Below are 25,364 nucleotides of genomic sequence, written 5' to 3'. Positions count from 1 at the left end.
TAAGCAAAACTATCATTTTTACAAAAACACTCCCAGATGCGCTATATCTATGGATTGTCTACAAAACAATGCAAAGAAAAATCTAGTGGACAAAGTTACTTTAAATGGATTCTGTGGAAATTGACCAAATCAGTTGTACACACACTGCCTGTTTAGTTTTAGTTTCAAATTAAACCGTTTTTTTTTTTAAAAAAAAAAGGTAGATAATCCCTTTATTACCCATTCCCCAGTTCTGCACAACCAAACACGGTTATATTAATATACTTTTTACCTCTGTGATTTCCTTGTATCTAAGCTTCTGCAGACTGACGCCTTATTTTAGTTTATTTGACATACTTGCATTTTATCCAATCGGTGCTGACTCATAAATAACTCCACGGGGTAAGGGACACAAAAGCCAAACGTATATTATTAAAGGGACAGCAAAGTCAAAATGTAACTTTCCTGATTCAGATAGAAGATAGAATTTTAAACAACTTTCCAATGTAATTCTTCTTCTCTTGGTATCCTTTGTTGAAGAATAGTCTCAGGAGCAGCGGTGCACTACTGGGTTAGCCAATGACAAAAAGGACATATGTGCAGCCACCTATGATCAGCTAGCTCCCAGTAGTGCGTTAATAGACGTGAAATTGAAAGTTGTATAATATTGCTTTCTCTATCTAAATCATGAAAGTTTAATTTTGACTCTAATGTCACTTTAATTTTGAAACACAAACTAAACAGTGCTGAATAAATGCTCTGTGCAAACAAAAAGTGTTGTAACTAAGCAATAAGATTGGGGCCTCAAATGTTTTTCATGCAAATTTAAATTTTTTTATTTTTTGTTTATTCTGTACTGGCTGCATAAGTTGCATAATGGAGATATTGTTTTGCTTTTAATCAGTCCTATTCATTTTACATTTGTTTTTCTCCGTACAGGGATATTTTGGTAAAGGTATTTTATCTAGAAGCAGACCTGGATATTATATTGCGGAACAGCATCTGACAGAAAAATGGAGAGGTATATTGTGTGGTGGTTAAATGCATTTGAATGCTCACATATTGAGTGGGATATGTTTTCTAAAACACTCATCACTAGTTAGGCCTGATCTTGAGTATTGTGTGAAGTTCTGGAAGCCAAGTCTTCAGCAGGATATAAAGAAACTGGAATCTGTTGGAAGACTAAATGGCAAGTACAAATCTAAGGCCTTAGATTTGTACTATTATGTCTAATGTGCCCTTGTAATTTCGTTCTCCTCATTACACTTAGTTAGCTTTTATTGGGTTTTAAGTTGCTGTTATAATTGATAGTTGATGCCCCTGTCAGTGTTCGCCGCTTGTGGTACCGCCCACATCCCTCGTGTCCGCTTGCTTCACATAGCTATGCACTATGATTATTGGCTAGTTGGTAGTTACACATCACACTAGGAGTGAAGTCGGCTGACCCGTTTCTGTGTGATGCGTCTTGTCTCTGCAGCTGTTTGCGGTTGCACATTACATGTGGGTGTGTGCCGCTCGGGCGTCCTGATTGGCTGAGACTTAAGGGAGGTGGGTATTTAGAGGTGGAGGGTAGTAGTGTGTGTTATGTCCATCCTGGCTTATTGACACCATTGACAAAAGCCCATGTGAGGGCTGAAACTTTGGTTGTTTATTCATTAAACGGATTACAAATTCCTGATGTGCCTGCTGTGTGAAGTTTTGTCTGGATACAGAACCCATCCGTTTGGATCCTTCACCACTAGTTGCTGTTTGTCCATTTAGCAGTACACCAGGTGATTGCTGCTGTGAAGAGTGCTGTTTCCACAACGCTCTTTTTTTGCTGCTGTGAAGAGTGCTGTTTCCACAACGCTCTTTTTTTTGTGTGTGTGTGTGTATATGTGTGTGTATATATATATATATATATATATATATATATATATATATATATATATATATATATATATATATATATATATATATATATATATATATATATATATATATTTGTACAGAAGATCAGCACTCACCAACACTTGCAACCACTCTGTGCTCGGCCAAAATGAATCCGAACAATGAAATAGGACAGGACCCGGTGTTGATCCGTAGCATAGGATAACAAGAGAAGGAAGTAAATTAAATAATGGAAGTAAAATGGTAAGTTGTTTAAAATTGTATGCTCTGTCTGAATCATGAATGTCTAATTATGACTTTACTGTCCATTTAAACCTAAACTTGTATAGCTAAGTGGAGATAAAGGAAATATGTGTTTATGATAGAAATGTTCAAGTATATTAAAGGAACTGTAAATTCAAATTTAAACTTTTATAATTCATATAGAACAAAGCAATTTTAAACAACTTCACTAAGATTCTGGTTTTTAAAAGGACATGAAATCCAAAATGTTTCAATCATGATTCAGAAAGAGCAATTGATTTTAAACAACTTTCCAGTTTACCTATTTAATTACTTGCGTCATTCTCTTGGTATCCTTTGTTGAAGGAGCAGTAATGCATTACTAGGAATTAGCTGAAAGCCAATGACAAGAGGCATATAAGTGCAGCCACCAATCGGCAGCTTCGGATCCTATCTAGGTATACTTTTCAACAAAGCATACAAAGAGAACAAAACAAATTTAGATAATAGAAATAAATTGGAAAACTGTTTCAAATTGCGTGTTCTATCTGAATCTTGAAATAAAAAATTGGGTTTCATCCAAATTTGTATTTTTCAAGTGGCCCCAGGATAACATTGTCAAATTTATTTTCCGTACCAATTGTTGTAATCACCCTGCTTGTATTTTCTTTTACTAGCTTATGCATTTTTTTTTTGTTTCCCTGTGCTTCTAATATTAGTAATATTTTTTTTTCGTTGATGATTATAAACACAAAATGTACCACAAAGCACAAAGGGAACACATTAATGTGCAGCAAATTAGTTAAAAAAAAAAATCAATTTATTATCTAAAACAATTACACTCACAAAAACAACCTTGATTTTAGCTGAGGAGTACTGTTATATCCTTTATCAATACGCTTTAAAAGAAAGTACCATATGTCCCGTCTCGTGTTTCCCTTAGTCAGTCCGTTCAGATCGCACAAGGCAAAATTTATCATTAGGCGAATGCCCCAAATGGTTGCAGACTCGCTCATTTGAGCCTGCAACTGATATTTATAAACCGCTGCTTTATAAACTCTCCCCAATTTGAAGTTGGCGGATGAAAATCACCCCGGATTCATTTGATCGGGGGTGATTGACAAGTCCTTTTCTCACGCAATTAGTTGTGTGAGGGTTGGGGTGTAATGTGAAATATGGGGAACAAATGTGCCTCACAATTGTGCATTGTTGCTCCTACAATCAAGAATACCAAGAGAATGAAGCAAAATTGATAAAAGAAGTAAATTGGAAAGTTGTTTAAAAATGTATGTTCTATCTGAATCATGAAATACAATTTTGTGTTTTCATGTCTCTTTATGAGAGTGGGAAGAATTGTCAAATCCAATTGAAGGGGAAAAAATCTGATTACTGCTGTTTATATAGTAATCAAACTGGTTAGAACCAAAATAGATAATACGTTATTCTATCAGACATTTCTATTAAAGGGACAGTTGACTACAGAATTTTTTTTGTTTAAAAAGATAGATAATCCCTTTATTACCCATTCCCCAGTTTTGCATAACCAACCCTGTTATAGAAATAAACTATTTACCTCTGTGATTACTTTATACCTAAGCCTCTGCAGACTGCCCCTTATTTCAGTTCTTTTGACAGATTTGCATTCTAGCCAATCAGTGCCCACTCATAAGTAACTCCACGGTAGTGAGCACAATGTTATCTATATGGCACGCATGAACTAGCGCCTTCTAACTGTGAAAAACTGTCAAAGTGCACTAAGATAAGAGGCAGCCTTCAAGAGCTTAGAAATTAGCATATGAGCCTACCAAGGTTTAGTTTTCAACAATGAGAACAAAGCAAATTTGATGATAAAATATATTTAAGTTGTTTAAAATTACAAGCCCTGTCTGAATCATGAAAGTTTAATTTTGACTAGACTGTCCCCTTTAACTATGTTTTTATAGATGCTGTGTTTGTTTTAGCGCTTGGATTACAGATTTGTTTTATCCAGATCAGTTTTTTAATTTGTTTTTCTTTGATGATTTTTGATCTGGGTTTATTAAACTTGGTAAAATATTTTGCCAGGATCTTGGTGAATATCCTGCAGTTGACCCATAAGAATCTTGTATTTTAGTACTTTCACAAGCTTTAAAATAAGGCATATTACTGAATTGATAAAATTGTGATTCGGTTGAGTCTTCCCTTCCCAGTAGTATTTGTGCATAAATTAGGTGCAGTACAATTAAATGAACATTCTACACTTGTGTCCCCTTAAAGGGACATTAAACACAAAATACATTTTATAAGTATAGTATTGAGGATATTCCATGCCTACGTGGGAGTAGTAATAGATAACAAGCTAAAGATGGGTGCACAATGCAGGGCAGCGGCTTCAAAGGCTAATAAGATACTAGCATGTATTAAAAGAGGCATTGATTCAAGGGAGGAAAGCATAATTCTGTCACTTTATAAAGCCCTGGTAAGACCTCACCTTGAGTATGGAGTGCAGTTCTGGGGACCGATTGCAAAAAAAGATATTGCAGAACTAGAAAAAGTTCAAAGAAGGGCCACAAAGCTAATAAAGGGATTGGAGAATTTAACCTATGAGGAGAGGCTAGCCAAACTGGGTCTGTTTTCTTTAGAAAAAAAGGCGCTTGAGAGGTGACATGATTACTTTATATAAATCTATTCAAGGCCCATATACAGAGATGGCAGAAGCTCTGTTTATTCCAAGAAAATTGTTTCTGACAAGAGGTCACAATTTAAGGTTGGAGGAAAGGAGATTTAATCTCCAGCAACGGAAATGTTTTTTCACTGTAAGAGCAATAAAATTGTGGAACTCATTACCAAAGGAGGTAGTGAATGCCAATACCCTAGATACATATAAAAATAGTCTGGATACATTTCTGTATATAAACAAAATTCATGGATATGATTGATAGTATTAAATGGGTCACCTTTTAGTGGGGTTATTTAAGCTTAACTGGAGCTTTTTGTAAGTATTTTAGATTTGTATAGGTTGAACTCGATGGACTTTTTTCAACCTTATCTACTATGTTATGTTACGTCTTGTCATGGGTGCCGCCATTCCAGTGCTGGACCAATATGGAACCTTTTAGGTAACCTAGGGTCAAAATGGCAGCACCCATGATTAAATGTATAATATATGTTAAGTGTTCTTGATGGTTCATTTTACGTGCTGGATTGTATTTAATTATTTACAAACAGCTTATTTACCTTTATTTATTATTTGAAATGGCTGCTTTATCCTGTAGAAATTACCACCTATAATGAAAATACAAATAACATGTAGAAAAGCTATGTAAACAGGATATATGTGCACTAGTTAATCTCCCAATGGGGAGTAGGGTAGAAAGAGATTTCTGGATCTGAAATAGCTGGTTGTGTTTATTGAACCCCATTCCTAATTAACATTTTAGTACTGATCTAGATAACATTAGCAGCTCTGCTTTACCTATAGGATCAGCCCATTTTTATGGGCATGTTCTTGAGAACACCAAGTGGTGGTTTAATAATCAAAACTAGCTATTTCAGAAACAAAAATATACATAAATCATACATTTTCCATGTATTTTATTATGCAATGGAATGCCCCTTTATATTAGGGAATAAAAAATATGGATATGTCAGTGGTTGCTAGTATGTAACACATTTCCACTTTATTGCAGCATCTAAACTAAATCTTCCCGTTATTTCATCTACAAAGTAAGTATAATACATTTATTGTTCAACAATGCCACTTGAATCATTATTATTTTTATTTTTTTAAAATATTACAGTCAAAATTAAACTTAACGATTCAGATAGATCTTTTAAATTAATTATTTACCAAAGCGTGCTTAATCTTGTTATATGCACCTTATCCTAGTATATGTGTATGTATGTGTATGTGTGTGTGTGTGTGTATGTGTATATATATATATATATATATATATATATATATATATATATATATTTGTCTGACTACTGTTACATGATACAGGGGACAGGGAAAAAGGAAAACAGCTTGAAATTTGACAGAAAAAATGGCATTGTCTTTTTAATATGTATTTGTTGATTGTTATTCTTCTTTAAAGGTATTTCTTTCTTAAGACACAGTGAATCCACCGATCATCAATTACTGTTGGGAATATCACTCTTGGCCAGCAGGAGGAGGCAAAGAGCACCACAGCAAAGCTGTTAAGTATCACTTCCCTTCCCACAACCCCCAGTCATTCTCTTTGCCTTGGATGCAAGGAGGAGGTGGAGTGTTTGGTGTCTGTCGAAAATTGAACTTCAATCAAGATTTTTTTTATTTTGAATGCCAGAGTATGTTTACTCTGAAATTCCTTTCAAGGTTGGGTCTAGCCGTACTCCACGTTAGTCTCTTCAGTAGGGCAGTGGTGGCTTTAAAACAGTTAGGAATTTGTAAGGTGGGCCTATCTGCGTTTTCCTAACATGTTGCTGCCCTGTTATAGAAAGCCTGAGTAGGTTTACTCTGATCTTTCTTTTATTCACAGGTCACTGTGAGGAGCGGCATCCTCTCATATCAGGTGAGCTGTCCTCCTGCTGGACAGCTGAATGTGCAGGTAAGTGCCTTTTGTCTTCTGGGGCTAGGAGGCTGGCACTGCAGGGGCTCAGACCTATCTGTATTTATTTTGGGACAAGAAATCCTTAATAAGGACAATTTAAGGCAGTGAGCAGGCACGTTCGTGTGATTGGGGAGGCTAAGGAGTTAATCTACTTCTGGATAGAAGGGGTTAACCCTAATTTGGGGCTCAGAATGTTTTTATACTAATTCACAAAGGTGGTACAGTGGGTTCAATCCTTATGTACAGTATTTGGATTTTATTAAGAGGAGACATGAGGAACAGAACTAATCTGTGAGAATACGATTTTTGTGTCTAGAGGAGAGCACGCTCTCCCTTTCTGGCGGCTTCATTTTAGTGTAGAGAACAGGCCGTTCTTAAAGATGTCTTTTCCGCTTCTTTTGTTAAATTGAAGTACTCAGTGAGATTATTACGTTGCCTTATGGCCAGATGAAGCGCGAAGTTTGCGCGCTTCGTCTTCATGCAGTGCAGCAGTCTTGTTCCGCCTCCTTCTTCCTAGAGACAGAGCGGCACCATTTTGGGTTATAGGAATGCTGCCTATAGGCCTGCCTCGTTCTCCGGGTGGAGATCGGAGCGGCGCTCTTGTGGCACAAGTTCTTTTGTTTATACAATTTTTTTTTTAGAGGGGAATCTGCATATAGTTCCCAGTGTTACGAGCCGCATTTGGTCATCCTGCCCGCTCAGCGGTGCAGCGACAGCAGTTCGAGTCATATGGCTGAACCAGCTGGATACTGCTGCTTGTTATGTTTGGAAATTACACAATAGACACTATTTATTATGTGACACAAATTGTATTCAACATTCTTCTATATAAGATCCTTATATAAGGTACATAAACTGTTGTTGTTATAGCCAGTATGAGTTTATCATCTTTAATAAAGACTCAATGTGGGGCTAATGTACCTGATGGAACAGGGGGCTGTTCTTGAGTATTAATAAAAATGAAATTGTCTTTAATTGTAAAGACTATTATATTTAATCTTCTGATAAGCTAGGCAGTGCATTGCCTCAGACGCTTTGTTAGAAGGTGGGTGTGAATTGGCGCTTATATCAACCCTATTGCCAAGTATAAAAGGGTCTCTCTCTAAGAACCCTGAGGAGGATTGTGAAATAGTGGTGTAGGAATACTGACGCTCAAGCAAGGGTAGCACTAGTAATAGGGGGGTGAGCTTCTGGGATCTACCTCATCAAATATATAATTGTTTAGTCTGTTAATGTGTAAATATAATACCCAACAAATGTCAAAAAAATATATATAAATTTAATAAGTTAAAAAATGTAATATGTTAAAAAATGACAATAATAATTTAAGAGATATATAAAACAGAGTTATCAGGTAGGATCAGAAAGTTAATATATATACTAAATAGTAATTAATGAGGCCCTTTAAATTAGCTCGTATGAAAGCATACAGAAAGGAAAGTGATTAACCACAGGTCTGTATATATATATATATATATATATATATATATATATACTACAGTGGTGGCAGTTAATAGAAAGTACACAACAATCTATAGTAAGAAGGGGTAAAAATACATCCGGATTAAGTAAATATATATCGTTGCTTAAAAATAAGACAGAGAAAATAAGGCAGAACAAATAATAAACAGTTAAGAAAACTGGACGTCCAGCGTTAAAACCAATGTGCCTTAAGTCTTAAGGGTCAATATTGCAGTACCCTGAAAGTGCACTAGTAAAAGAAAAGAAAAAGGAATACTCGTATTTTAGATGATATTACTAGATAGAATTGGATCAAGCTAGTAAACGAGTGCGGTACCTTGCGCTATTCTGTGGATCACAGAGTTAGATTAGATACTGTTCGGCTTGTACGTGGATGGTATTCCTAAAGTGGGTGTGTTCTCTTGCCGTCATCCACTTACGTAACCCTTCTTCTTCTAAGATACCCAGCTGATTTCAGGAGGTAAAAAAGTAGTAAGTCTCTGGAGTTGTGCGTAATCCTTTAGCTGTATCTTTAAGGTACCTTTACTCAGATGCTTTGTTGCCTAGAAACCCTTTTTCTCCAAGGATGATGCTGTTTAGATATGCAACAGCATCTCCTATACGTCCACAGCTTTTTGGTGCCACAGGCAGTGCCCTGCAGTTCCCCTTAGCTTCACGGAATAGATGTTACCCTCTGAGCCTCATATCTCCCAGGATGATGCTGTTTAGGCAATGCAACAGTTTTCTCCTTATCTGTCCCAAGCCTCTATGGCGTCACATGCATTGCCCTGCGGTTCCTCACTATCTCCTGGAGGAATTTTTTTTAATTTTTTGCCTACAGATTTGCAACTCGGTATCTGCGGCTTTATTTGATTTCTTTTCCTTACCTACAGGGAAAATGCAAGAGGACATTTTAGATTCAGATGGTGAGGTTTCTGCTCCATATTCTGCTACGCAGTTTGTCTCTCTCCTAAGTCTGGTGAGGAAGCTTCACTGGTAGTTTCTGAGGGCTAAATCTCAGATTTGGACAGTATAATTCCTTCATCTGATGCTGAAGTCGTCTCCTTCAGATGTATACTTGCACACCTCGTGTACTGTTATGGGAGGTTTTAGCTATTTGGGTGACATCGATATGCCTGTCGTTGTCAACCCTTGGGATTTTCGTAAATTTTATCTTTTTTATGATGTTCCTTCCTTTGAGGAAATGTTTCTAGACGTGCTATGAAAAATGTCACAGGTGTAGGAGAAGCTAGGGATACCTTTCTCCCTGTCTCCCGTCCTTTAAAGGATTTGCCTGTTGCTGACTCCATTAGACTGCACGGTGCCCTAAGTAGAAGGAAGCTTTTCTACTATGGCTCAGGGAACTTTGATCCCTATGGGCTCCTTTACGAACCCATGGAAGAAGCTGGAGGTTTTATTGTTCTTTTAGAGCTATGTCTAGTCTTATTAGACTTGCTGTACTAGCCGTCGGGCTTTGTGGTTGGAATCTTCAGCTGAGAAGCCTACCTGAGGTTTAGTGGTACAGCCTAGGCTTATAGTTCTGCAGTTGCAGGTCCTATATTTTATTTTCCTCCTGTCCTTCGCTTCTGGCATCTCCTTTCAGGATGAGACTTTGTTTGGACTTGGTTCCAATTTAGAAGAGAACCTCCCCTGGGAGGAAATCTTAGAGTATCTGCAATCCAGGTATGATGAGAGGTATTCCTTGAACTGGGTTCAGGACCTTTCTCTCAGGGAGTGATAGTTCCATTCCCAGTTTGGGAACGGGATCTAGGTATTTACCTCTGGTAAATCAGATTCTGACCTTCATGTGGGGTCTGTTCATCGAACATAAGGCCTGAAGGATTTATTGTTCCTTTGATTCGGGATCTACTCAAATTTCTGAGTTCCGTCATCGTAGACAGACTTTTAAGTCTTGGAGTATGGCAAGGGTGTTTTTCTAAATGAGATAGGGCTTAGGTGTCATCCTTCCTTCAAGTTGGTTCTCTTTTAGAGATCTTGTCCATCTTTCCCAGGGTTGGGAAATGAATCTGGAAAGGAGTTTCCTTGTCTCATCTACAAGGGTGTTTTTTTGGGTCTGCCACCAAAGTACCCGGAATGCATCCGATTCCATCTTATCTTGGAAGTTATGCAGGGCCAGGCCTGGTCAGTACCTGTATGGGTATCCACCTTAGCATAAAGCTCCTGGTTCTTTTAGGAAGTCCAGGTCCGATAGGCTTGGTCATTAATGGATTCTCTATCTAGGAGACGATATCCTAGGTCAGATGATCAAGGTTCTTCCTTCTATCTGCAATCTATTGGCCGACCAACTGCAAGCTCTAGTGGCCTGGTGGGTAGCTTTGCCATCTTGCAACCAGGTGATTGGGAGTTTGGATCTAGCTGCAGTTGATTTTCCTTCACTTTTTAGTGACTCTCTGTATGGAGGGAATTTGGTTGGATGGTTCTCTTAGACATCATTCCCTTGTTTTTTCCATAAAATGGAGAACTCTCGGATCTATCTCAGAGAATAATTCTAGTTTCAGTCGTCAAGAGTTTCTCTCCTGTTGTGGTTTTGCAGGAGTATCTGTCTCAGGGCGCGTGCTTCTGGAGACATTCCTGGATGATGTGACCATGGACACAGACCTGCTGGGCTGGTAAGCAGTCTGGGTCTAGTTAAGTGTCTGCTCTCTTCTTTAACTTCTATGGAGTGACGAGCGATTTGAAATTCTCTAATGGCTTGGCTTCAGCCGTTCTTAGCTTGGTTCCAGTCGGACAATATCACCCCAATGGTTTATTTCATCCACCAGGGACGAACTCTGAGTTCCTTAGTCATAGAGGTGGTGACTTTGATTGTTCAGTGGGGAGGAAACTCACAATTGCTGTCTGTCATCCACTTTCCAGGGGTGGACTTTTAGGAATGGACTTCTTAACAGACAGATATTTCATTCCGGGGAGTGGGCTCTCCATCCAGAGGTGTTCTCTAAGTAAGCCCTCGAAGGGAGTTGGCTTCGGAGGGCGTTTGGCAGAACACCAAGTTTCCAAAGAACGGTTCACGGTCAAGTGATCCGCAGACTGCCCTGATAGATGTTTTGGCGTTCTTTCTTGGGATTTAGTTTTGCATACCTGCTTCCTCTGTTTTCTCTTCTTCCACCAGTCATTGCTCGTATTCAACAGGAGAGAGTGGCGGTGATTTTAATAGTCCCTGTGTGGCTTCGCAGGATCTGGTATGCAGACCTAGTGGAAGTTATCTCTCCACCTTGGAGACTACCTCTGAGGAAGAACCTTCTGATCAGGGTCCTTTCCTTCATCCAAATATCGTTACTTTGAAGCTGACTGCTTGGAGATTAAACACTTAGTTTTGTCTAAGCGTGGGTCTTCAAAGTCGGTCATTGTAGCCATGACTCAGGCTCGCATGCCAGTTTCTAGAAAGATTTGTCATAAGATATGGCGTAAATATCCTTCTGGTGCGAATCCAAGGGTTACTCTTGGAGTAGAGTCAGGATTCCTAGTCTTTTTTTTTTTTGTCCTTTCTCCAGGATGGTCTGGAGAAAAGTTTTTGACGGTCAGTACCCTAAAGGGTCAGATTTCTTCATTGTCTATTCTGCTATATAGGCGTCTGGCAGACGGCCCGGATGTACAATACATTTTTCAGGCCCTAGTCAGAATCAGGCCTGTGTTTAATTCAGTTGCTCCACCTTGGAGTCTTGTTCTTAAAAAGTTTTACAACAGGCTCCGTTTGACCCTATGCATTCCATAGATAGCTATAAGAGACAAAACTTTCCAAGATAATAACTTACTATTTCTTCTGCTCGGAGGGTTTCTGAACTCTCAATGTTGCAGTGTGATTCTCCTTAACGTATATTTATGCAGTTCTCCGTACCAAGTTTAGTTTTCTTCCTAAGGTTGTTTAGGACAGGAATATTAATCAGGAAATTGTTGTTCCTCTGTCCTTATCCTTCGTCTCATAAAGAACGTTTGTTACACAACTTAGATGTTGTGCAGGCTTTAAAATTTTAGCTGCGGGCTACGAAGGACTTTCGTCAGTCCTCTGCATTGTTTGTTTGCTTTTCTGGTAAACGTAAAGGCCAGAAAGCTACTGCCACTACTCTTTCTCTGTGATTGAGAAGTGTTATTGTATGGCTTATGAGACTGCTAGACAGCAGCCTCCTGAAAGAATTACAGCTCACTCCACTAGGGTTGTGTCTTCTCTTGGGCCTTCAAGAATGAGGCCTCGGTAGAACAGATTTGTAAGGCTGCGTCTTGGTTTTCTTTGTACTTTTGCCTCGGCTGAGGCTTCCTTGGGAGAAAGGTTCTGCAGACAATGGTGACTTCTGTTTAGGTTACCTGTCTTGCCCTCCCTTATCATCTGTATCCTCTAGCTTGGGTATTGATTCCCAACAGTAATTGATGATCCGTGGATTCACCGTGTCTTAAAGGGACACTGAACCCAAATTTTTTCTTTCGTGATTCAGATAGAGCATGCAATTCTAAGCAACTTTATAATTTACTCCTATGATCAATTTGTCTTCGTTCTCTTGCTATCTTTATATGAAAAAGGCGTCTAAGCTTTTTTGGGGGGGTACAGAACTCTGGACAGCACTTTTTTATTGGTGCATGAATATTTCCACCAATCGGCAAGAACAACCCAGGTTGTTAACCAAAAATGGGCCGGCATCTAAACTTACATTCTTGCATTTCCAAAAAAGATATCAAGAGAATGAAGACCATTTGATAGTAGGAGTAAATTAGAAAGTTGCTTAAAATCTCATGCTCTATCTGAATCACGAAAGGAAAATTTTGGGTTCAGTGTCCCTTTAAGAAAGAAAACGAAATTTATGCTTACCTGATAAATTTATTTCTTTCTTGACATGGTGAGTCCACGGCCCTCCCTGTTTTCAGACAGGTTTTTTTTATATAAACCTCTGCACTTAATTCCTTTCTCTCCTTTCCTTCGGTTGAATGACTGGGGGTTGTGGGAAGGGAAGTGATACTTAACAGCTTTGCTGTGGTGCTCTTTGCCTCCTCCTGCTGGTCAGGAGTGATATTCCCAACAGTAATTGATGATCCGTGGACTCACCGTGTCACAAAATAAATACATTTATCAGGTAAGCATAAATTTCGTTTTTAAAGGGACATTAAAACCATTTGTATTTTATATTACATAGGGCATTTTAAAATGTATTATAATTTAAAATAAATATATATGCTAATCCTATTCTAAACATTTGTAATGCTTTGGGTATGTCACTCTCCACCAGTAGAATTGTGGGATGTTCCCTTATTGGCCAGTGAGCTTCTATTTTGTGGACCTGTATACTTCCTGCAAATTTCAAAATCAAAATAGCTTTAACACAAACTTTTTTATCAGATCACATAATTTGATAACAAGCAGACAATATCGTTTTACATTAAAATACAATTAGAAACTGAAAAGCTGCAGTGTAAGTATTTCAGTTGTTTTTGTTAGCTTTAGAGTTGGAAACATATTGCAGACATCAGTTAAACAGCACAGAGACACAATTAATGGGAATGATTTGAAATTTGCAGGGTTTGTGTTTAAAATATTGTTAAAGGGACAGTCAACACCAGAATTGTTGTTGTTTAAAAAGAAAGCTAATCCCTTTTTTACCCACTTCCCAGTTTTGCATAACCAACACAGTTATAATAATACACGTTTTACCTCTAATTACCTTGTATCTAAGCTTCTGCTGACTGCCCCCTTATTTCAGTTCTTTTGACAGACTTGCATTTTAGCCAATCAGTGCTCACTCCTAGGTCACTTCACATGTATGAGCTCAATGTTATCTATATGAAACACATGAACTAATGCCCTCTGGTGGTCAAAATGCATTCAGATTAGAGGCAGTCTTCAAGGTCTAAGAAATTAGCTTATGAACCTCTTAGGTTTAGCTTTCAACTAAGAATACTAAGGCCTAGATTTAGAGTTTGGCGGTAGCCGTGAAAACCAGCGTTAGAGGCTCCTAACGCTGGTTTTAGGCTACCGCCGGTATTTGGAGTCATTCAAAAAAGGGTCTAACGCTCACTTTTCAGCCGCGACTTTTCCATACCGCAGATCCCCTTACGTAAATTGCGTATCCTATCTTTTTAATGGGATCTTTCTAACTCCGGTATTTAGAGTCGTGTCTGAAGTGAGCGTTAGAAATCTAACGACAAAACTCCAGCCGCAGAAAAAAGTCAGGAGTTAAGAGCTTTTTGGGCTAACGCCGGTTCATAAAGCTCTTAACTACTGTACTCTAAAGTACACTAACACCCATAAACTACCTATGTACCCCTAAACTGAGGTCCCCCCACATCGCCGCCACTCGATTAAATTTTTTTAACCCCTAATCTGCTGACCGCCACCTACGTTATACTTATGTACCCCTAATCTGCTGCCCCTAACACCGCCGACCCCTGTATTATATTTATTAACCCCTAATCTGCCCCCCACAACGTCGCCGCCAACTACCTACAATAATTAACCCCTAATCTGCCGACCGCAAAGCGCCGCTACTTAAGTTATCCTTATGTACCCCTAATCTGCTGCCCCTAACACCACCGACCCCTATATTATATTTATTAACCCCTAATCTGCCCCCCTCAACGTCGCCTCCACCTGCCTACACTTATTAACCCCTAATCTGCCGAGCGGACCGCACCGCTACTATAATAAAGTTATTAACCCCTAATCCGCCTCACTAACCCTATAATAAATAGTATTAACCCCTAATCTGCCCTCCCTAACATCGCCGACACCTAACTTCAATTATTAACCCCTAATCTGCCGACCGGAGCTCACCGCTATTCTAATAAATGTATTAACCCCTAAAGCTAAGTCTAACCCTAACACTAACACCCCCCTAAATTAAATATAATTTTAATCTAACGAAATTAATTAACTCTTATTAAATAAATTATTCCTATTTAAAGCTAAATACTTACCTGTAAAATAAATCCTAATATAGCTACAATATAAATTATAATTACATTGTAGCTATTTTAGGATTAATATTTATTTTACAGGCAACTTTGTAATTATTTTAACCAGGTACAATAGCTATTAAATAGTTAAGAACTATGTAATAGTTACCTAGTTAAAATAATAACAAAATTACCTGTAAAATAAATCCTAACCTAAGTTACAATTAAACCTAAAACTACACTATCATTAAATTAATTAAATAAAATATCTACAATTACCTACAATTAAACCTACACTATCAATACATTAATTAAATACAATATCTACAAATAACTACAATGAAATAAACTAACTAAAGTACAAAAAATAAAAAAGAACTAAGTTACAAAAAATAAAAAAATATTTACAAACATAAGGAAAATCTTACAACAATTTAAAACTAATTACACCTACTCTAAGCCCCCTAATAAAATAACAAAGCCCCCCAAAATAAAAAATGCCCTACCCTATTCTAAATTACTAAAGTTCAAAGCTCTTTTACCTTACCAGCCCTGAACAGGGCCCTTTGCGGGGCATGCCCCAAAGAATTCAGCTCTTTTGCCTGTAAAAAAAAAAACATACAATACCCCCCCCCAACATTACAACCCACCACCCACATACCCCTAATCTAACCCAAACCCCCCTTAAATAAACCTAACACTAAGCCCCTGAAGATCATCCTACCTTGTCTTCACCATACCAGGTTCACCGATCGGTCCTGGCTCCAAAATCTTCATCCAACCCAAGCGAGGGCTGGCGATCCATCATCCGGCGGCTGAAGAGGTCCAGAAGAGGCTCCAAAGTCTTCATCCTATCCGGGAAGAAGAGTAGATCCGGACCGGCAACCATCATCTTCCAAGCGGCATCTTCTATCTTCATCCGATGAGGACCGGCTCCATCCTGAAGACCTCCACCGCGGGCCCATCTTCATCCAGCGACGTCCAACTGAAGAATGACGGTTCCTTTAAGGGACGTCATCCAAGATGGCGTCCCTCGAATTCCGATTGGCTGATAGGATTCTATCAGCCAATCGAAATTAAGGTAGGAATATTCTGATTGGCTGATGGAATCAGCCAATCAGAATCAAGTTCAATCCGATTGGCTGATCCAATCAGCCAATCAGATTGAGCTCGCATTCTATTGGCTGTTCCGATCAGCCAATAGAATGCGAGCTCAATCTGATTGGCTGATTGGATCAGCCAATCGGATTGATCTTGATTCTGATTGGCTGATTCCATCAGCCAATCAGAATATTCCTACCTTAATTCCGATTGGCTGATCGAATTCCGATTGGCTGATAGGATTCTAGGGACGCCATCTTGGATGACGTCCCTTAAAGGAACCGTCATTCTTCAGTTGGACGTCGCCGGATGAAGATGGGTCCGCGGTGGAGGTCTTCAGGATGGAGCCGGTCCTCATCGGATGAAGATAGAAGATGCCGCTTGGAAGATGATGGTTGCCGGTCCGGATCTACTCTTCTTCCCGGATAGGATGAAGACTTTGGAGCCTCTTCTGGACCTCTTCAGCCGCCGGATGATGGATCGCCAGCCCCTGCTTGGGTTGGATGAAGATTTTGGAGCCAGGACCGATCGGTGAACCTGGTATGGTGAAGACAAGGTAGGATGATCTTCAGGGGCTTAGTGTTAGGTTTATTTAAGGGGGGTTTGGGTTAGATTAGGGGTATGTGGGTGGTGGGTTGTAATGTTGGGGGGGGGGTATTGTATGTTTTTTTTTACAGGCAAAAGAGCTGAATTCTTTGGGGCATGCCCCGCAAAGGGCCCTGTTCAGGGCTGGTAAGGTAAAAGAGCTTTGAACTTTAGTAATTTAGAATAGGGTAGGGCATTTTTTATTTTGGGGGGCTTTGTTATTTTATTAGGGGGCTTAGAGTAGGTGTAATTAGTTTAAAATTGTTGTAAGATTTTCCTTATGTTTGTAAATATTTTTTTATTTTTTGTAACTTAGTTCTTTTTTATTTTTTGTACTTTAGTTAGTTTATTTCATTGTAGTTATTTGTAGGAATTGTATTTAATTAATGTATTGATAGTGTAGTGTTAGGTTTAATTGTAGGTAATTGTAGGTATTTTATTTAATTAATTTAATGATAGTATAGTGTTAGGTTTAATTGTAACTTAGGTTAGGATTTATTTTAGAGGTAATTTTGTAATTATTTTAACTATTTTAGCTATTAAATAGTTCTTAACTATTTAATAGCTATTGTACCTGGTTAAAATAAATACAAAGTTACCTGTAAAATAAATATTAATCCTAAAATAGCTATAATATAATTATAATTTATATTGTAGCTATATTAGGATTTATTTTACAGGTAAGTATTTAGCTTTAAATAGGAATAATTTATTTAATAAGAGTTAATTTATTTCGTTAGATTTAAATTATATTTATGTTAGGGGGGTGTTAGTGTTAGGGTTAGACTTAGCTTTAGGGGTTAATACATTTTATTAGAATAGCGGTGAGCTCCAGTCGGCAGATTAGGGGTTAATGTTTGAAGTTAGGTGTCGGCGATGTTAGGGAGGGCAGATTAGGGGTTAATACTATTTATTATAGGGTTAGTGAGGCGGATTAGGGGTTAATAACTTTATTATGATAGCGGTGCGGTCCGCTCGGCAGATTAGGGGTTAATAAGTGTAGGCAGGTGGAGGCGACGTTGTGGGGGGCAGATTAGGGGTTAATAAATATAATATAGGGGTCGGCGGTGTTAGGGGCAGCATATTAGGGGTACATAAGGATAATGTAAGTAGCGGTGGTTTACGGAGCGGCAGATTAGGGGTTAAAAATAATATGCAGGGGTCAGCGATAGCGGGGGCGGCAGAATAGGGGTTAATAAGTGTAAGGTTAGTGGTGTTTAGACTCGGGGTACATGTTAGGGTGTTAGGTGCAGACGTAGGAAGTGTTTCCCCATAGCAAACAATGGGGCTGCGTTAGGAGCTGAACGCGGCTTTTTTGCAGGTGTTAGGTTTTTTTTCAGCTCAAACAGCCCCATTGTTTCCTATGGGGGAATCGTGCACGAGCACGTTTTTGAGGCTGGCCGCGTCCGTAAGCAACTCTGGTATCGAGAGTTGCAGTTGCGTTAAAAATGCTCTAGGCTCCTTTTTTGGAGCCTAACGCAGCCATTCTGTGGACTCTCAATACCAGAGTTATTTTAGAGGTGCGGCCAGAAAAAAGCCAGCGTTAGCTACGCGGGTCGTTACCGACAAAACTCTAAATCTAGCCGTAAGAGAACAAAGCAAAATTGGTGATAAAAGTCAATTTGGAAGTTGTTTAAAATTACATGCCCTATTTAAATCATGAAATGTTTTTTTTTGGACTTGACTGTCTCTTTAAGTGCAAGATCATACAAGTGCTGTTTTAGATGGTCCTAAAAGTCAGAAAATGACATGCTCTAATTTTGTTTCTTTCAGGATTTAGATTGAGTATACAATTTTAAACAACTCTCTTATTTACTTCTAGTATCTAATGTGCTTTGTTCTTTTGATATCCTTTGTTGAAAAGCATACCTAAATGGGCTCAGGAGCTTGGAGCTAGATGCTGATTGTTGGCTGCACTTTTCCCTTTTCATTGGATTATCAATGTTTTCAGCTATCTTCCAGAAGTGCTTCTTCAATAAAGGATACCAAGAGAATGAAACATAATTCATAAAAGAAGTCAATTGGAAAATTGTTAAATATTTGCTGTATCGGAATCAAGAAATAAATATTTTGGGTTTTATGTCCCTTTTAAAGAATTTTCGAAAGGCAATTTTTTATCTTAAAATCGGTTTATCTAGCTAAGCAGTGTTCAGACACATAACTTACTATATAATGCTCAGAAAAAAAGCATTTGCATGATTTCTCTCCTTGCCGGCATATTTTTAATAAATGGTTTCTTAGAGATGTTTATTATTATTTATCATTTTATAATATTCTTCTATTAACCCTTTTCCACCTGGGTGCTAAGATTTTTTTTTAATGTTTTTTTTTTATTTTTTGAACAATTTTTTTGTAATTTTTTTTTAAACATTTTCAGAACCCAAATACACCGTTGGAAAGGTTAGGCGATTACCTTTCCAATGGTGGGTCTTGGGGGTCTGTAGCTGCTTAGATGCCTGAGATACAGGTTTCTAAGCAGCATGCCCCCTGCTCCTATGCTTAACATAGTTGAGTATAAATTAAGTTGCGCGGTGATGTCATCACGCAAAACGGGAAGTCCCGGCGATGCCTGTCACTCTACAGGCACGATCGCCGGGGTAGGAGCGGGTGGGAGCCCCCAGATCTCCCTCAAGGTGGGAGAGTGCTAGTGACAGCTCTGAGCCGTCGTTAGCACCGGAGTTGGAAACTGCGACGGCTCAGAGCCGTCGTTGCACTCAAGGGATTAAAGGACCACTCAATGCAGTAGAATTACATAATTAACAAGTACTCGCAGTAGCAATTAGCGCTCCAAAAAAAGACTGTGAAAATTTGATAATGAAAGTAAAAGTGCCTTAAAACTGCTGCTCATTCTGAATTTTATTTCTTACGTATACATCTAGATACCAGCGTCATGTAGAATGGGCTAAAGGTCTTTTGGAAGAACAAGGATTTGACCACTGCTCAGTTGATAAAATACTGGAGGATTATACAAGGCCAATCAATTTATCTTCAGAGGAAGACAATGTCCATGAAAACCCTTCTAATGAATCTATAACAGATGTGAAACCAGATGAGATAAAAGGAGCAGAAAGCTTTGATACCAACGAAACTGACCAGATGATTCTAGAGGGGAATCCAGAATATGATCCACTTGCGAAATACGGTTCAGATACACAGGATATGAAAGAGATGTGTGAAGAACTTGACAAAGAGACTTTAGAAAAAATGCATTGTCACAAACATGACGATTTTATTGTACACTGCGGATGTAAACCAGAAAAACTGAATCTACAAAAAGACTCTGAAGCAGTTGGCATAACAGATGAAAGCCATGAGTATGTACTTGTGCAAGAGGAAGACCGCGATGCTGAGATGGAAGATAACGACACTGAGACAAGTGTAGGTATAAGTATTTTTTTCTTTCCTTTGTTGAAAGTCAAAATTACAGTGATTTTAAACTTTAGGTAATCAAATGCCATATGTGTAATCTCTGCTTCTTTTTTTAATTTATGCATGAAAGGGTTAAATCTGTGCCTATGGTAATGCTTATATTACAGTGTTATGCCCTATCAGTCAGGCATTTTCTGCAGACTAGCAGTGTTCTAGTTAAAGGGATATTATACACTAGATTTTGTTTTTTTCATAAATGTTTTGTAGATGATCCATTTATATAGCCCATACAGGTTTTTTTTTTTTTTTTTTTTTTTAAATTAAATGTATAGTTTTCCTTATTTTTAGATACCATTGCTCTGATTTTCAGACTCCTAACCAAGCCCCAAAGTTTTAGGAGAATACCGACGTATACCTACTCCAGCTTGCTTCTGTTTGTGTAAAGGGTCTTTTCATATGCAGAGGAGGGGGAGGGGGAGTGTCTTATTTCCCACTTGCAGTGGGTGTTCCAGTAACCTTTTTAACAGAGCTAAACTGGAAGCTTCCAAGTAAGTTTTTAAACGGTTTTATACTGGATTTTTATATCAGTATCTGTGCATATTATTCTTTATAGTAGTGTCTATTACATGCAGTTATAGGAAAATTGGTGTATACTGTCCCTTTAAGGGTTCACATCTGGCATCCTGTTAGATTTTTTTTAACACATCTACTTGTGTATCATAACTCTTTATTGGGTAAACAAAATATAAAACATACAAGTAAATTCAAATAATTAGATACATGAAACCCCCAAAAAATTCTTTCATGATTCAGACAGAAAATACAACTTTAAAAAATTTCCAATTTTTACTTTTATTTTCAAATTTGCATTGTTCTCATGTTATTCTTTGTTGAAGAGCTATCTTGGTAGTTAGCATACACATGCTTGGAGCACTACATGACAGGAAATAGTGCTGCCATGTAGTGCACTTGCTAATGAATAGCATTGTTACAAAACTGTTGCCATCTAGTGCACACTCCTGAACTTGCTTTTCATCAAAGGATACAAAGAAAACAAAGAACATTTAATAATAGAAGGAAGTTGGAAAGTTATCTGAATCATGAAAGAAACATTTTGGGTTTTGTAGCAGTACTCCGCTAGGGGTCTCCCTTCCTCTGTCCAAACCCAGGGATGGCCACTGGATAGTGGGACCAGAGATATAGTTGCTGAGACCGGGATCAAGCCAGCGGCTGTATCTCCCCCAGCTGGGCGTCTCAGTGGACTTCCAGTCAGGTAGTTTCTTCTCTGCCCTGCAGCTCTTTCCTGGCAGGTATCGTCCTCTCTGCCTGGCTGCTTCTTGGCAGGAATAGATCCCTCTGCCTCCAAATAGTGGGACCAGGGCTATCGTTGCTGAGACCGGAGTCAAGCCAGCGGCTGTATCTCCCCCAGCTGGGCTGTTCTCAGTGGGCTTCCAGGCAGGTAGCATCCCCTCTGCCTGTTTGCTTTTAGGCAAGAATAGATCCCTCTGCCTCGCTGCACACTTCCGGCAGGTAACATCCCCTCTGCCTGGCTTCTTCTAGGCAAGAATAGATCCCTCTGCCTCGCTGCACACTTCCAGCAGGTAACATCCCCTCTGCCTGGCTTCATCTAGGCAAGAATAGATCCCTCTGCCTCGCTGCACACTTCCGGCAAGTAACATCCCCTCTGCCTGGCTTCATCTAGGCAAGAATAGATCCCTCTGCCTTGCTGCACACTTCCGGCAGGTAACGTTCCCTCTGCCTGGCTTCATCTAGGCAGGAATAGATCCCTCTGCCTTGCTGCTCCTTTCAGGCAGGTAACATCCCCTCTCCCTCACTACTTTCTTCAGGTAGGTATTGATTCCTTTCCCTGCACTGTCTTTTAAAAGACAAATGGGGCTCACAAGGCCAGCTCTTTGCTTACAGACTCTGTAGCAGGTCTCTCTTGCAGGGAAAGGTGCAGCCAGAATGCAGGGTCAGAACCTCTGCTATTTTTTTATTTTTTTTTAATTCTTTATTATACATAAATTATATAATTTACAGTCATAACAGCGTTCATACAACAATGTACTGTGACACAGCACAGTTAAATGACAGCGGCGCAGTACAGAGTCTTTAAGTACTTTTCCTTACATCCTTACAATTCTTACAACTTTAATCATACAATCACTATTCACAGTAAATCGACATGTTTTCATGTTAGAAAAACATCTGTGGTGGGGGGCGGTGGTGGGGTTGGGGCAGTGGGGGCAAGACTAGGGCGGTAATGGGATGGGGTTAGGGCTGAAGTATGACAAGGCAGGAGGGTGTTTAGTCCTCCTCCTCAGGGCCATCAATGATGGAATAGTCTCTGAGCAGGCTGTGACTAAGCCTGCGGCAGTCCTGAGTTGTTTTCCTCTCATTCTTCAGGATCAGACGATTTCTGGCAAACCATAGAGAGTCTACCAGAGCTGTTAGGGCTCCTCAGGACCAATGTGACTCTCCTTTCCTCATTCTGGATTGGGCAGTTCCAGAGAAACTGTGAGAATGGCTTCTCCTTTATTCTTGACTGGACCATGCTCCAGTATCGCTTGCAGGCTGCCATGGTAAAGAAGGTGATGAGGAACACCCCCTTTATAAGCCCAGACTGTACTGAGGTGACTTCATCACTGGGGAAGCCATGGTCCTGTAAAAGCCTTTTACAGAAAAAAGCCTCGTCTACATTTGGTAGCCTGCCCTCTACCTCTTTCAGCTGAGCCGCCACCGTCTGCTTCATCCACGGATCTAATTGTGGTAGCTTACCCTGGCTGCTGCTTCCTGGGGCTGGGGGGTCTTGGTTGCTGCTGCTGGGGAGCGGAGCAGGGGGAGTGCTGCTGGCTGTCGGGGCTGAGGGTGCTATTGCTGTCTTGTCTCCCCTGCGGCGCCTGGTCTGTTTGACCTTCCTCACTGGGGTGAAGCCTTCACTGTCCATCCCTGTGGTCCCTTTCTGTACAGCTGGGGAATGCTGTCTGGAAGGGCAGTGGTGGTGTGTAGCCACTGGAGCTGTGGTGGTGGTGTAGGCTTCAGGTCGCTGTGATATAATACAAAGTAAAATCGGAGGCGCCCTCAAATACTAGCTGCAAGTATATTGCTAGTATAGATGTGATATGCACTGCAACAAAGTGATAATTGTGAAACCTATCACTAATTGCTATGATATATATCAATGCAATAAAACGTGTATATACAACATAACAACCTATATATATATATAAATTGATAGACGACAAAGCAATTAATAAATATAAAATATACTACAATGATATGACTATCTCCTAATGCGTTGTAACAAAGATAGTCCACACTCTAAGAGATATTTTGCAAATCTCCAGGCAGCAGACTCATTCCAGATCGATGTTGGCAGTCACAGGTTCTGTTAAAAAGAAAAAGAGAAGAGGCGCCAAATGGTGTGTATCGTTTTAACTTCAGCAGGCCAAAGCCCCCAAATGAATCTTACTTACAAAATTTCCAGCACTTGAGAAGTGCCACAAATGCCTTCTGAACTGTTAGCAGCCGTCCAGCTAGCTGTTTTTTACCAGTACTGCTTCAATATTGTGCTGTGTAAAACAAAAAACACAAAAGTGCCACAATAGTGTGTATCAGTGTGATCACTATCAAAAGCGCAAATATTGAAATGTACTCACAGGATATGGGGCACTTGAGAAGTGCCACAAAGACCTCCTGGACACTTATCAGCTGTCCAGATCACTGCGTTCACCGGTATTCCTCTGGGCTAAATTGTTCAAGTCACAATGGTTCCAAAAAAGCACCTTGGGATTTACCTTCAGCTAGGTGTAAATATCAGTGCATAAATGGCCAGGAAAATTAAATGCCAAAAATGCTGTGCTACTCGTATAATAAAAATGTTTATTAAAAACAATGTTACACAACGCGTTTCCCAGTTTCTAAGACCGCTTCCTCAGGTGTATATTTAGATACAAAGTAGCAAAGTTTTATAGCCCTTGTCGGCGTCTACCCCGACACAGGGCGCATGCGTGAGCAACTTTAGGTCCATTAGCCAATCAGTGCCTTCGAAAAACCTGCTGAAAGGTGATAGGTTACTATCAAGGGGCTTGGTTTGTCGTGCCTCTATCTATCGCATGTATAGAGAAAAACATCAACACCCGATGTGCATTAGTGGGGTTTAAAGTTTTAAATAAACACATCATGCGTGTCATTGATTACGTTATAATGTTTAAGTGTTACCTAGACTGGTAATTCGCCCCATTTTTCAGTATTTTTCGAAGTTATTGAGACCGAACTCAAGATCGTTGTTCATGCATTTACAAATCATGGATACAATAATGGATATATTCATTGCTCTATATTACGTGTATACAAAAATCTAAACAAACAAACAAAGGGTGGTGTGAGTGCTAATCAGGAAAAGGTTTCTGTGCTTGAATCCCTAATATGGTCTGATAAAATCTCCAATTACAGACTATACGATAAAGAGGTGAGAGTGGTGTGGGATAAGCGCTCCAGCTAAGTAGAGCCAACCAGATTATTAAAAAATAAAATGAAATAACAAGAGGAACTAATGATAATAAAAGATAATTTTTATAGTGATTTAAGTAGATAACTAGTTAATGCATACAGAATATGTTAGCATATACTCAATTACATAAGATGCCGGCATCAGTAACAATCAAACATATTAATCATATTAAAAACAGAAAAATACAGCCGATATAAAATTTCTAAAAGGTTCCCTGAGTGTTTTTAAAAAATATATACGAATATGAATAAACTTGATAAAGGTAAATGACTCTTAGCACAGTGAAATTGGCTCGGCTAAATGTTACCAGTATTATTTTTAAGCAATGGAATATTTGGTCACAGTATTCAGTGGAGGCGTCTGATCTGTTCAGCCGTTAGAAGTAACTGTGAGTGATGGATCGGGAGGTGTGACGTCACGTCACCTGACTATTGTATTCCTCCAATCTCTGTGATATGCTTAAACACAACAAGTTTGAAATTTGTATCCAATTCTTAATTGTAACAAAGTATACTTGTTTATGTGATGGTTAGTATCAATACTTGCAAGTGTCCAATGTCCAAAGAATCTGTCCAAATTTGAAAAAAACGGTTTGTTTTATCAGCAGCTCTGAATCCTATGGAGTGTTGATCCGTTTGGTTTTATGTCCGTTCTGAAATGTGAAACTTGTCCTTATCCGAAGAAGCTCCTAAGCACTTGGTTTTTAGTGTATATTAGGGCTATGATGGGAGCAAAGGAAGAAACAAGGGGGCACACAGGAATTATTCATACATCGA

The 25,364-nt window shown here is 39.1% G+C and overlaps 1 protein-coding gene across 1 annotated transcript in view; it reads left to right on the top strand.

Moving 5' to 3' along the window:
* TSEN2 (tRNA splicing endonuclease subunit 2) overlaps window positions 1-25,364 on the top strand; it is a 79,388-nt gene that overhangs the window by 5,498 nt on the left and 48,526 nt on the right. The window contains exons 3-5 of the mRNA XM_053689019.1: window positions 919-1,000; window positions 5,760-5,796; window positions 19,586-20,084. Of these exons, the coding sequence (XP_053544994.1) occupies window positions 919-1,000; window positions 5,760-5,796; window positions 19,586-20,084 (618 nt within the window). The remainder of the gene's footprint in view (window positions 1-918; window positions 1,001-5,759; window positions 5,797-19,585; window positions 20,085-25,364) is intronic.

Source organism: Bombina bombina, chromosome 7 (assembly GCF_027579735.1).
Source record: "Bombina bombina isolate aBomBom1 chromosome 7, aBomBom1.pri, whole genome shotgun sequence".
NCBI classification, from domain to species: domain Eukaryota; kingdom Metazoa; phylum Chordata; class Amphibia; order Anura; family Bombinatoridae; genus Bombina; species Bombina bombina.
Note: the sequence above shows the minus strand (reverse complement) of the source record. Positions and strands in the feature narration are given on the sequence as shown.